Raw genomic sequence first — 15,055 nt, 5'->3', positions numbered from 1 at the left:
AAAAACAAACAAACTAGATGTGACTATTCCTCAGTTTACTTCAGTTTCATTCAGGTTCCAACTGAGTAAAATCTCAGCAGTTCTCAATTGTGAGTAGCTTACTATTTAAATTAAACCATCTCCACAGGTCTTGATGTGTTTGCCGTAAACATAATGCGTACTTTAAATTCTGCATGTTACATATATTTGTCATTTCTGCCGTAACTTTTCTTTGTTTTGAGAAAAACCAGCGCAGCTAAATTGGGATCCAATAACAACATAGTTGGAATTCTTTTTTGCTGTTGTGTATATATACCAAACAGCCATGAGAACAAAACTATCCTTTTAATTAGGTCCTTATTGTAATGCCAACATATGATCTCTGGGATGCCCTGTGGGTTCTGAGGTGGTGCTTCCATAGATCAGACTGGTTCCGACATGTCCAACAAATGCATAATAACGTTGCGATCTGGATAGTTTGACTGCTATTACCGAGTCTGATTGTATGTCCAATAGAAAATTTGGGCCCATACAGGTTACACAAATCTGAGTCTGAATACAGTAGAAAAAAGCCCTGCAGGTAGCTCAATTGTGGAAAAGCTCCAACACTATGAGTCTGATGTTGCTTTTCTATAACACGCAACTGTCCAAAAAAATACAGCAGCACTGACAAAGAGGAACTGAGAAGCCCAATGACGGATCAGATAATTGGAACTGAAATCAGTTCTCGCTTCCCACCCCCATCACTTGGGCCCTTTCTTGTTTTTCAACAGTTTTTCTATACGCTACTCTTGGAGAGTCGGAAAAAGATCCATTTATTTGATAATGATGATGGGTGGAGAGCACTGTTGGTCCAAAATCTTTTCTTTGAGTTCTCTTGGTAATTGTGATTGTCACTGCAAATATTCCCCGTCGTTTTGATATTAATGCAACCATTCACCCCATGGTAGTTTTTTCCTGTAGAATGAGGCATCATTACCCTGAACTTAAGCATTACAGTTAGTTCTGCTTGGTTGTATCAGTGTCCAGTAGACTTATTTTTGCTTTTAGTAATTTTTTATCCCCCTGCTATGATCTAAATACAAAAATTCCTAGGTTTGGTTTAGGAAAAGGATTCTGGTGAAGTTTTGGTGTGAGACTGGGCAACTTCACTTATTCTATCAAATCATTTACACTTCAAAACATGTAATCTGCCCACAGGTTCCTAACCCTTTGCTTGGCTGATCATCAAGAGAAGCTCCAAACGCTTTAATTTCTATGCCAACCAGACTCATTTCAAGTCAGCTGTTACCCTGAACCTTTGGTTTAGCAGTATTTTCTGGATACTATCATAACCTCTTAATCATCATTATTCCAGTTCAATAGTTACTCTACTGATGGCTCCCTCACTCCTCCATGAGACTGAAAACAAAAAATAAAAAAATAAAATAAAGGCGATTTATGGGGTGGCATGTTTAGCCTCAAAGGTGTTTTATGGTTGGACCTGGAGGGCCTATTTAGGAAGCACTGCGTGCTCTGTCCTGACCACAGGTATTGATCGTCAGCAATGGCCATGGCGTGGCTGACTAGTTAAAGCCCTGCATGTGCCCTCACGGGGAGATGAAAATGAGGCCTTTGTGTGTAATGATCTGTGTATGAGCAGGGAGGGGAGGCCACAGAGACAGAGGAGGAGAAATTAAATCATTCCTTTGCTCTTTCAGGAGAGGCACTGCACCAAGCCATGCTTGGCTGCTTAATGTGGGATCTGTTTTTGAGAGGAAAATTAAAAAGAGCGAAAGAAGGGAGTTAGAGAGCAGAGAAAAGAGAGATAAATGGCTGGATGTGGAAAAAGTAAATGAGAGCATCCTGATTCGGGGAGCTGTGTGTGGATGTCCCTAATGGGGTAGGCTGATGTGTGTTGTCTGGTAGCTGACCACCACAGTTACAACTACGGTTACACTGGCCTCTACCGATCTCACACCAGGCCCTGCCAGCATAGAGATGAACGCACTCAATGGCAATTAGCAGAAAACGCTGGTGCATAACAAGTGCAGTGGAGACGCTGGTCTAATTTGAGAAGGGGTGAAACGATGGATAAAATGCTTTTAATCATATGAGGCCTGTTCTTGTCTGTGAGGCTCTGGAGAGCCAAGAGAGAAGATACACATGGTTGTGAAGCCACACAAGTCTCACAATAGAGAAAAAAAAGCACTTCCTCAAATTGGTCAGTTTGCAAACAGCCAGGTTGGGAGAGCTGTGCTACATCTCTACGTTACTGTGAAGTCATTAGTCACAAAAAAAAGAAAAAAAAAGAACAAATATTGATTCACTCGATTCCACTGTGAATATGACGTTTATTGATGGGCTAAATTCATGAGTAGTCTACAAGACATGTGAATTGGACAATCAAGCAGTGTCAAAATGACTGGAAAAATAGGCGTAGTTTGGGAAAAGAGTGGCACTTCCTTTACAACAGTTGAATGAATCACCTTAAAGCACAGTGATGGTAGGTGTGAAGGCGCCAATCATTGACAACAACTGACACTGTACTGTATTCACTGCTGTAAGTAAAAGGATTCAAAAGATTTTTGTGGCACATCCTGAACAAACAGAACCAAAAAAGGCAAGAAAATAGGCTGGAAAACTTTATCCTCTTCCTTGAGTGAAACACTACTGATTTGGGGTTTTTAACCTTGTCATCTCTTAACAAAAAAAAAAAGAAAAAAGAAAAGAAAAAAACAACAACTGTGGAAACTGAACTGCTAGGGTTGCACAAGACCCTCTGCATGACCCCCATCCTCAAAGCCTCTAACATCCACCCCACAGGGGCGAGTGCCTGTTCATTTTACCTCACAGGCCTCATTAACGCAGCCCTCTGCCATCATTAAGACGTTTGTGGTTAAATTAATTGAAAGACAGATTAAAAATAAATTAAGAAAAATGCGTTGCAGAATGCCTACGTGCACTTCATAAATCACCGGGGCAAAGCCAGGAGCCGGCTTCCCATAATTAACTGCAGACTATTTATTTTATCCTGACGGTATAAATTAGAATTCAGACGCACAGATTATATTAGGGCTGTCTGCCATGCGGAACTGCTGAGGGGTGTGCAGAATATTTTAAGGATACAAAGAGGAGAACAGAGAGAGAGAAGAAGAGAGGGAGAGATAATACGTAGAAAGGCAAACAATATGTAAATGCATACAAAGCAGAAAGATAACATTTGCGTCCCATAGAAAAAGAATTTACTCAGGCAGTGCATAAAGAAACAGCAGACAAAGCAATTAACAACGGCAATCAAATGCATGATTAAATGAAACAACAAATGCCTGATTAAATGAACTGTGCCAATTGTTCCATCGACTCCTCGTCAGTAAGAGCAGGATACAAATTCAGCTGCAAGTTTAACCAACGCTCCTTGTATACACCGGTGATCAGTAATAGAGATTGTGACATAATACTGGCTAGCCCTTCTCCTCATTCTTCCCTGCCGTTTTCCACCCTCCTGTACTCCAACCTGACCACTTCATATGCAAATGAAAACTAAACCTCATCTGCCAGTCAGTCTCAAACACCCCCCACAGACGCACTTGTGTCTTAGTCTCTCTGTTGCTATCTGTTCGTCTCTCTATGCTACAGTCAGTACTAGCCACACACTGCCTCCTCGTGGGCACAGCGCCCAGGCTGGCATGAAGCCAGACCTGCTCTGCCACACTGGACTGGCAAAATGCTGCCCCTCTCTCTCTCCACACTCCAGATTCCCCACACATCCTTTCATCAGAATGCCTGCGGCCCTCTCCTCTTCCTTTCCCCGTCTTTATTCTGCACCACAGCTGAGATCAACACTTTGAAAGTGTGCCCTCCAACCACCCAGAGAAAAATAATGCTACCACTAGCACTGCCAGGGAAGAAATAAAGAGCTCACACATTTGAATGCTTGGCTATTATGCAATCACATTGAAGGCAAAACCTAGTTATCTATAAACAATATTACATCAAGGCAGCGTATCAGGTATTAGGTGCATAGTAGGGGGATATGAACAGGCAGTGTGAGCCCTGAGATGTATTCAGCTTTGTACGTTTTTATGAATCAACACAAAGAAGCAACTTGATCGTCCTTGTTTGGTTTGACTGTACACTTCTAGGTACGACAATATGATGCGGGACTATTTTTGATTAAAAAAATAAAATATAATGTTCACAGCTGCCCATAGCCAGTGGTATATAGAGGCTGAATTTAAAGACAGAAGACATTTAAATAATGATAATAGTCCATGTAAAAAAAAAAAAAAAAAAGTACACTTCTTCTAATAAAAAGTGGCAAAAGAAAAATTTTATGTCAGCAAAAGTGTATGCAAGTTAGCAGCTGCCATTTGATTTCACAAGTGGTGCAATAAAAACTGTCTTTTCTACAGTCAGCTTCAAAAATCAATTCATACAGACTGGATCATACTTTTATGTCATGTCTGCAGCGGACTCCCTGATTTTGTTATAGTTATTGTAGTTTCCCACTGCACCTTCAAATTTCCTGCTACCTGTTTCCCACTCGCTGTTGATGTTTTTAAACTCATCACAAGTGAGCGAAGAGGAAATTCTGGCATTTATAACTGGACACAATAACAAAATTAGGTAGTGCATCTTTAAGAGGGTTCCCCCCCCATTGTCTCTGCAAGTCTGCAAGTTTCCCACTGTGACAGCCTCTCAGAGGGAGACTTGTGCACCGTGCTGCTCTCAGCACAGAATCCATTTAAATCCTACTGTTTCACAGGGTTAGATCTACTTCCCCTCTGAGCATAATGTCAATTTCAGCCATGTGTGTGTGTTGTATATTTGTGTTTTGATTTTGGAGAGTTCTATATTTTTCCAGGACTACTGGAGGGGGGGAAGGCGGGTAGAGGTGGAGGGGGGAAGGCGGGTAGAGGTAAAGGTAGAAAACAGCAAGTCGTGATCAAACTGTGCCGATGGTGGCTGGTTTGCTGGCTGGCTCGGTGTCAGTTATGCGAGGTGTATTTTAAGTGCACACATTGCACGAACCAATCACTTGATCAGCTACTAACATTGCTGGAAATGCTACATGAATTACCGAAACTTTACCCGGTCGTCGTTTGCAAGGCTTATATCCCAAAATACTAAGAAGGGTTTTAACAGTCATAGCACGAAAAAACAACCAGTCTGCCTCAGATGTATAATTTGGTTTCCCCGGTGAGTAAAAAGCCTTGGAGGCGAGTGCATACGCAGCAGTCATGTTTGTTAAGATACATGGCTAGAGTCGGCCTTTCTTCTTAAGCACCAGAAAAACCAGTAAATCACCAGCAAAGAAAATAAATATATACTTATTACATTCTGCACACTGCATATATTCACCTCCTTAACATATTGCACAGGCACAGTATAAATGTGCAGTGCTGCACATGGGCAAAAACATGCCATGAAAAATGACAGCAGGGAGGGGTAACTGCAGACCTGGAATATAATGGTGCGGTGGAGCGGAGGAGAAATAATCATACCTAGTGGTGGGGGGAAAGGGGGTGGGGCGGCGGGAGGAGCAATAGGAAGATGAGCCTGTGCCCTGTAGCAGGGAAATGGAGTTCCACTGCTCTGCTGCTAGACGCCTGATTCCCCAATAACGCTGCAAAAGAACTCCCTTTAGCATAAAGCAACAGCAGGCAGCATCTGTACTCAAGAAATACATTTCCCTAACACTTCATAACCACACGACGCACATATTCATGCTGCAACACAGACCATGTATTTAAAGCCGATACTGCGGTGTCATTTGAAAAAAGACAAAACATGCTTAATAAAAATCAAAGTAAACTATCAGACAAATTGCAGCAGTGACACTGATATTCCAGCTGGCATCAATCCTTCATAGAAAGATACAAATCAGTCAGCAGTTCCCTCGAAGGCCTTTAGGTGTCTCTCTTTCACTTCGCATTGCCCAAGCACTCTCTCTCACTGAACGGGGCTCCTCTACTCCCATCTGCACATAATATATACACCATCATTTGAAAATGGCAGCTTTTTGAAAATTCACCTTGATTATCAGACATTAAAAGTGACTTCTCCAGAGCTGAGTGTCTGGCTAGGGGGATGGCTGCAGACAGCAGAACAATGCAGCAGGCTTGGTATTAATGCCTGGCTGTGGTGTGCAGGGAGGAGAGAGGAGCCAGCCCTTTGTTCTCTCCTACAGCCAATTATTTTTTACGTGTGCCTCTTTTCACAACAACAAGAGAGAATTTAATTTTAATGCACTCTCTGGAAAGAAGGGGGGGGGGGGGGGGGGGGGAGCATCTAGCTACACTATTCTTAAACAGAGATGGAGACTAGCGTCAGCAGTTAAGTATATATGCACACAATTCTGCATGAGGCAGAGACGGATGACAGGGGCAACAAGAATGACATCAACCCAAACACGCACAGCAGCATGAATCCTCTCATGCAATATGCTAAAACACACACACAGCCTCAGTCCCGAATCCATACCAAAACACAAGCGTATGCAGCCCCACCCTTACGAAACAAAGACCAAAATAAAAATACCCTAAAACACCATTATTTCATTATACAGCATAATGGTGCCGCTGGAAGGTGGGGAGGGTTGCATATTAGCATGTGCATACCCAGGACATGATGATAAAAAAGCATGCTGTAAAAAAAAAAATATATATATATATATATAAAAAAATATAGCAAGGATTCCTGATCAAATGGCATGAAAAATAAAAACCTAGGATCGTTGTTGGAAGGTATGTGGCCAAATATTTTTCTAATTGGAAGGGCACTTTATCTTGCTGTCAGAGAAGCAGTAAAAAGCAGCGCTGTTCCCAGAAGGAGAGGAGCACAGCTTGCTGGCCTTTTATTAGTGCTGGAGCTCTGATATATGCCTCTGCTGTGGGCTTTCATCAGGAACCTGCACCTAAACACATAAACAGACGCGCACATACACGCAAAGCATAGTTACAAAGCAGCCAGTTTGCAGAAAACCCATCTCAACTACTGTTAAAGAATTCAGCTGTTATATTTTATAATGTCCAATCAGCATACACTCTAAAGTAAATTACAGCCAAAAACTTTTCTACAACTAACTGATGATGCCAACAGTAACTGGGAGCATTGTTCAGGTTTACAGTGATAATCAAAAAATAAATAAATAAATGAGTTTAAACAAAAACAAAAAAACAAAAATGAATTCAAATCCAAAAACAACAGAGCAGTGTGAGCACATAAACGTCTCTGTGCAACCACTGTAAAATGGTAGTGCAGTAACCCAGCAGTGTAAAAATGATTAAGTCACTAGAGAATAAAAGATCACAAAATAAAGCAAACACACAGAAGCACTACAGCACAAACTCTTAAATATGCAGTTCATGCATATTTTTTTTCTACACAGAAGCACTAAAAAAAAAACAAAAAAAAAAAAAAACAGACTCATACTGACAGACGCACGGGCACATACAAAGACAGTACGACGGGCGCACACACACACACACAAACAGAACACATGCACAGGCACGCACATACAGCCACACTAACACCACACTGGCTAAATTAAATTTCAGTCCTTGGGCAGACAACTAAACTGCTTGTGTGTGGGACCTACTCTACAGCACAGCAAAGCCAATTCTCAGGAGACGGCGAAATTAAAGGGCAGAATCCTGCCTGTTTATGGTTCTCACTCTCTTCTTCTCTCAATCAAATGTTTTATTAGCAATCATTGGTCCTAAAAGTCATGTTCTTGGGAGGCAGCTGGCATGATGACAGCAGCTGCTGGACAGACAATACCACTTCAGCACAAACCGCTCCTAATTATTTACAACTGCGCGAGAAGCCAGAGAAAATCTCTAATTAACCACAAGACAGCCGTGTGACGAAGGGTTATCCATCCTGGTGCTTCTGTCATGTAAATGTTTTCAGAGAATATCAAATGCAGTTTAAATAATCGTCAAAACTGAGTGTGCATATTAGCTGCAAGTAGCAGCTAACCAAGCAGAACATGTATAGCAGTTCATACAAAAGCCCAGCAGGCCAGAGAGTGTCTGGCTGAGCCAAGAGTAAATATAAAAAAAACCCAACAACAACAACCCGAGAAACCGCAATGGGAATAATAATGTGAACAAAACACTACAATAAAATAAGGCTATATGGAGGATGCCCTAACACAGAAAATCACTATTTTGACTCTCTTGTGTAAGCAGCTGGGAGAACTGTACCTGCTGAATAAGGCAGCCTTGTTGGGCACTCTGCATGTCATGCTAAGGTCTTTGCTCAAGTCTGAAGTCAGAAGAAAGCAAAACAATTAGATTTCTACTGTCCTTGCTTTACAACAACAACTTTTATTTTATATTTTACTTTCTTACAAAATGCATTTATGGAGATTTTCCAATCCCTGTTGCATTGTTAGATGCTATAAATCTATTTAAATTAATTCAGTGGTTATTTTCACTTAAAGGAAAAATAAAGGAAAATGAACATGCGGTATGAAAAAAAAAAGAGGCAAACACAGTGGGTTATGTTTGTTATGTTAACCATCTGTATGTGAAAGTACATACATATGTATGCACATTCACATGCACGCGATGACCTCCTCGATTTGCCTGTATATTGTATCACTGAGGCATCTCTTTCCCCCTCCAACCCCCACCTTTCACTACTCTTCTCTCCTTTGGTGTCTGGAAGCAGTAATCTGTTCCTGAGCTAGCGCTGCTGGGATTAGGCAGCGACTGGAGATAGGATATATGCGTCATTAAAGCAGGAGGGCACAGTGTTGCAGCAGCACAGACAAAGTCAACAAAGGTGACACGAAGACGGAGGAGACGAATACCAGAAACCCACATGTGCCCACACACGTGTAAAGAAAAAAAAAAAAAATGCACATGTGCGTGAATGAAAACAAAACCTCTACTGTATGCCTGCAACAGTGTGCACGCATAAAATCCTCTTTTCTCTCACATACAATTTCCTAAACCTCCAGTGAATAAAATAATGCAGTGTTGCCATAATGGATAACAGAGAGAGGCAATGCACTAAACCTAAGGAACTAATGTGAAGACATGTACAGTATGTATTGCTGTAGACATCACAAATAACTATGAATATTCTGTGCATGTCCAGGATGACGACACAGGAAAAATATTCAACATCATTTTAGATGCCAGAATTAGATTTATGACCTGTTTAAGTAAAATATAACACATTTCCTGTAAAATTAGCAGTAAAATTACAATTTACCTCTGTTTTAAAATGCTTTTTTAATAAGAAAATTGCTCCCAATCTGTCCCTCTTATCCTGGCACTGTATAACTCCGTCATATCTTTGCGGTAGCTAATCCTCATCGTCCTTACATTCGAGCCCCACTAGGGGACTTTCTGCAGTCTTTCTCCCAAGCCGTTACAACTGAACAACAAACTCACTTAAGTGCAAAATGACAGTTGCAGTTCATAGTCTGTGATCTATTTGGAATTACTAGGACTTCTTAGGATGTTTATCTGAATCACTTAAGCTGTGCCATATCATATTTTCCGCAAAAATACCTATATAGTTTTTTTTTTGCAATAGGAAAATATTGTATTGCGAAATCATCATAGTAATGGCATACCCTTAAGTTCCCTAAAGCATACAACAATTGAAAAACCCAGGCATGTCTGAGAGAGCCACAAGAGCCACGTCTCAGCCTCCAATGACTATTCAGAATCTAACAATGAGCTACTTCCACAATCTCCAACAAAGTACTTTGCAAAATATGCAAGAAAACCGTTTCTACTGAAGGTGGAAACAACAAACTTGTTTCACCAGTTGAGGCAAAAACACACCGTCAAGTACAAGCAGGCTATGGAGGAGGAGATGCTAACAGCTGGTGATGTGCAACCTAAATGTGAACAAATGACCGACTGTCGCTGTGGCACTCACTAGCTGCACTCCATATGACAGGAAGCGCAAACAGAGTATGGAAATTTATGATGTGGGAACGTGGTGGAAAAACAGGGCTTTAAGCAGCTGGTTAAAAAGCTCGACCCAAGACACGGCATCGCAGGTAGAAAATATTTTTCTATTATTTTATTATGTGACAATACTGTGCAGCTTCTGAAGAGATACAAGGTTAAGTTAGTTATTGTTAAGCAGTTCATTTATATTTTTACTTAAAACTTAGAGGGAAAACATTACTTAGGCTACTTTTACGCTTGACTTATGTTCTGCCACCAGATATAATGCTGTCGCCACTATTGCACTATAATGCAGCTGCTGCTGGCACCTTGTTTCAATAGATTCATATTTCAAATTAGGAAGTGTGTCGTCAATGACAGTAACTCAATGGAAAAGAAAGATACACTTCATTTACTCACACTGCTGCTGCCTGCAAGCTGCGAACATCAATAACATTTTTTGTTTTTTCAGAAATATTGTATCTTGAATTTTATTCAAATATCAATACGATCTTGAGGTTATATCGTCCAAACCTATAAGTCTAGCTATAAGTCTAAGACTTATAACTATATAAGTCACAATCATAGAAAGTGTTTCCTGGAAGTCATCACTTAATGAGTACAGAGTAATCACTGACAGCGCAGGCAGAAAAAGCATGTGAACTTCTCTCCTGCTGTTTTCTCCAAAAGCTATTTGGAGTAAGGTGTTCCAGTTACTGAGGTGCTCTAATAGAAAAGAATCGGAAAAGAAATTGTTTTGGATGAATTTCCCTGAAATTCTAACTGTTTAGGTCTAATCTCATTATACGTTTTAACATGATTTACTCCGTGGCCAATTTTTCTCTTACAAAATTGCTTCCTTGAATTATTTTGATTTCTAAAGATAACTGAAGTAAGCATGACTTGTATGAGAAACATGCAACTTGGGATGGGATGGGATGTTTTCATTGAGTAAATCATAGTATTCCTATGTGATATTCAACATGTACATTTTATTAAGTTTTTCTATTTTTCAAGTGTTCAAATGTTTCAAATTTGTGAGACCACTTAAATGTTCTACAACACGTCTGGAGTTATTTTTTATGGATCAAAGAAAAAGATTTACCTTTAAGAAAAAGAGCCTGCAGATCACCAGCCCCACCAGCAAAACACCACCTGTTAAAGAGGAACCACCATGTTTTAGAGCTCCTTTGCTATCTTATCGCCTGGATGCCCTGCAATCAGCGAGGGAAAAGTGAATATCAAGAAATTTTTACAGGAGGATGACATAGTAGTAGTCCACGGCCAGAAGGTTGGAGGAGGTTGGTGATGCAGTAAGACATAACAAAAATATAAATATAATAACATTTTTTTTAAAAAGAGAAAAGAATAGAATGGATAAAAAAGAAAATTTGTGTTTTGAAATGTCAACTCAGAGTTCTGACCTTAAACTAACTGAAATGCTGTGGCATGACCGGAAGAAGGCTTTTTGGTCAAGACACCCAGAAATATTCATGAGCACAGCTGAACAGTTTTGTAGTGAGAAATGGTTGAAAATCCCACCATGTCATTGTTTAACTCTGATAATAAGCTACAAGAAACAAATGATGGCGATACTGCTGCTAAAGAAGGTTAAAAAAACCCCCACACTTTTTACAGATTGCACTGCAGTTGCTTGATGTATTCACTAAAGAACAACTATTTGTTTTACAAGTTTACTCATACTACATTAGTCTATAATCGTGATTTAAATGATAATCAGACCCGATTTTATCACTAATTACTGGAGAAATTCTGGTCATTGTAAAATGTTCTCAAAAACTTCCTTGCAGTTGTCTTTAAAAACTGGATGAAAAAAACATGGCTGTCTACAAACAGAAAGGCGGGGGAATACTGTATTATTCTGATATCCTGAGAGTGCGACCTGGTGATTTACTCCAGTCAATGAAAATTAATGGCAATCTCATCAATGTACCTGCCAGTTCCTGACAGAGTAAATGCCTGTTTTAAATGGAAAAAGTCACAAACATTACACTCATGTGCGATTTAAAATCTAATTTCAGTGTAATCTTCCTCAATGAAAAACCAAGGGCATTAAAATGAAGTTGTCCTGGTCCTTTTCATTACAACAGCACAATCAGACAAACAGTGAGGGAAATGACAAATAGATGAGGTGGAAAGTGGAAATGCTGGTTTTTCTATATCTTATCTAGTAGCAATGGCTGAGGCGTTTGAAGCCACCAAGAAATACAGAATACATACAAAAAGGTGAATATTTTGTAAGTATTTTGCAAAGTGTGCATTATTTATTGTTTTTCAACCCTTACCACATTTTTTATAACAATGGAAACAGTTTTAACCACGTGTCTCAAACTGTGAGCTACTAGAATTTTTTCTCTTTTTTTTAAATGTATGAATGATGAATTGCTGCTACAGTTTTAAACAAAGTAAAATAAAGCAAACTGATTATTATTGCACTGATAGCTTCTCTTCAGCATTTTAAAATACTCGTGTTTCACACCCTGTGGAAATTCTGTCATTACCGTTTGGTCTACAGAGAAACTAAAACTTCTATTCCTCTGTTCAGACTATCATAATACATCTAGAGCCGATTGGAACTTTGATTGCAAGCACCTCTTTGAGCTACTCGTGCAAAGGTTTGGCTAATGCATATCTGCACAGCTGACAATGAATCATTTTGTTATAGGCTTCACTGAACGAACAGCTTGGCTGCTGTTGCTGAACTTTTTGTTCGTGCTCAGGGGATACTTTCTGTAAAACAGCTCATGTTTCTATACAGGTTTTCACTGGCAAATGAATGCAACAGGTTAGTAGAGAAAACTGGTAAATGTAGTTTTGCAATGAAAGAGATGCAAAATCCCAGATTAAAAATAACCAGAAGAGAACTCAGTGACTAAAAGTTTTCTAAAGAACAATACAGTGCATGGTCAGCATCCTGTTAAATTACAGGCAGATATTAGCCTCACTTTGAACCTCGTATGTATTACCAATAGATTCAGGTATAACCATCCATTCACCACTTGCAACAATTTTCATTTTCAGAATTTGGCAGGAGAGCAGATTGCACTGCAAAACTCGTGCTGAACTTCTTTCTCAAAAATACTATAAGGCAGGTTTTTAATATTTCCTGTATGCTCATGCTGCTGCAAATAACCTAGAATCTGTGAGAAATTCCATGTATTCATTGATGAGGCTTGGCTATCTAAGCTCACAAGATGTACTGAGAAAAAAAAAGTATTAATAGAACAAAAAAAATAATACAAATAAGAAACTCCCAACTTCTCACTCTAAAAAAATTTCACACTCAGTCCTTGTCAAGAAATACCTGTGATTGGTCAAAGACTATTGTGAAAGGCCACATTTTTCTAAAGCCTGAAAACTGATGCAAGAGGAGATGCTGGAGTCTAAAACCAAACACAAAAAAAGATCTATCCATGTTTTAACTAATGAAAAAACAGAAAAATATGGTGAATAGTAAAAAATTGTTTGTAAGTCTTTTGTAATTAGCAACATTTTTATTCTTTCAGCATTTTGAAAGTAACATCAGAAGAGCAAGTAAATCTTACCCCTGTAACCCAAATCTATGCTAATACATGCGAGGCTCTTACTAAGGCTAGACGAGCACTAAATATTGCCAGATTCGTCTATGAAAGCGTAAGTCCAATGTTAAACTAGCCAAGTATAAAACAGCTAAAGCAAGCAGTATAATCTCATATCACAGCCTGTTTTCTGAAAATTGTTAAGTCTGTGTATTCCTGCACAAGGGGATGTATTCAGAAGCATGTGCATGGAGCGTGCTGGTCTGAAACTATGGTGGTGAATTCTTCAAGATCTGACCTGAGAGCTCCACTTCTGCTGCTTACACTCCATTAGTGCTTCGATTCTCTGCTCCCATTTGCACCAGGCACCCATTACCTGCAGCTGACAAAGAGAAAAGATGGTGTCAATGTACTGCAGAATATTACAATTCAAATGACCTATACAAAACAGCACAAGTGCATGTCTTTGACATTTGATATTTGGTTCTCATCCTCTGTATATGACTGACAGCGTTTGTTTCAAACGTTAATACAATTAAATCCGATTTGAAAACAAACAAACTTAGCACATTTGCGTTTGGTTGATTATTTCTTTGTTGTAACAATGCTTCTTTGCAAGAATCTGGAAAATGCATTTGTAGGCATAGAGCAGAGTTGAGTATGTGGGTTGTGCCCATTAAAATCTTCTCTGCCAATGCCAAACAGCTTGTTTGGTGTCATTTATTGGATTAGATGATTGACGTCTGAAGAAACGGAACATAATGGCAATTTAATATTTTATTCATTTAACAAACAGGGACATATGGAAGAACCATACATAGCCACAACAGTCTGGCACCTCCTCCACATGCTGGTGACCAGCTTGGTCACACAATGCTGCTCGATGACGTTTGTTGCAAGTCAGCGAATGTTTTTGTGCTAGTCACTATGGCTCAAACAGCATGCCCAAGCTGATCCCACAAGTGTTGAGTGGGGTTGAAGTCAGGACTGGAGACAGGCCATTCAATCCTCTTCACTCCCAGATTCTGGAGGTAGTTTCTGATAAACCCTGCCCTGTGGGGACAAGTGTTGTCATCTAGGAAGATAGAGTTCGGTCCAAGACTGTGGAGATATGGGATTTATACTGGTTTCAGTCTCTCATTTCGATAAGTCTCTGCATTGAGATTGCTGCCGAAGATAGAATTTGGATTCGGTGCTGAAGTTAACGTTCCCCCCCATGTTTAGGTGTCAGTGCACATGTTGGCAACACCAGCACAAAAGGGCCAGATAGTGAGAGGCAATGGCAGACCTCCTGGCAGTCCTGTGAGACCGGAGTTTGGCTGTGTGCACTCTTTTCTGGATTGTCTGGGTGGAGACTCGTCGGCCATATTATCTTGCAAACCTTGACTGTAAATCTATAGAAGTCTGCCTAGGGTTCCCAAGTTCTGAGAGGGTGAGGAAACAGTCTTGTTGTAGTGCTGTCTTCTTGGGACACTTTGCGGCTTGTCTCTGACATCCCCTGTTATATGGAACTTAGCCTTCATTTTGGAGATGGTACTAAAGCTTACTCCAAGTAATGCTACAACTTGGTTTTGAGGAACTGTAGCTTGAAGTTGCCTTATGGTATGGCCCTAACCAGGTCAGTCAATATGATGT

General features: G+C 40.0%; 1 protein-coding gene across 9 annotated transcripts in view; it reads right to left on the bottom strand.

The window, feature by feature from the left end:
• The window catches only part of LOC101476772 (uncharacterized), a 144,401-nt gene that overhangs the window by 50,562 nt on the left and 78,784 nt on the right, over positions 1-15,055 (bottom strand). For 6 of the 9 annotated variants that reach the window (XM_076882880.1, XM_076882875.1, XM_076882872.1 and 3 more), the window contains one exon: positions 13,719-13,802. In XM_076882880.1, coding sequence (XP_076738995.1) covers positions 13,719-13,793 — 75 coding nt within the window. In that variant the 5' untranslated portion in view covers positions 13,794-13,802. Of the gene's footprint in view, positions 1-8,171; positions 8,233-10,986; positions 11,037-13,718; positions 13,803-15,055 lie in introns of all 9 variants that reach the window. The other 3 variants (XM_076882888.1, XM_076882892.1, XM_076882886.1) reach the window with 2 other exon arrangements.

The sequence above is a fragment of the Maylandia zebra genome, linkage group LG1 (genome assembly GCF_041146795.1).
Source record: "Maylandia zebra isolate NMK-2024a linkage group LG1, Mzebra_GT3a, whole genome shotgun sequence".
NCBI lineage: Eukaryota > Metazoa > Chordata > Actinopteri > Cichliformes > Cichlidae > Maylandia > Maylandia zebra.
Note: the sequence above shows the minus strand (reverse complement) of the source record. Positions and strands in the feature narration are given on the sequence as shown.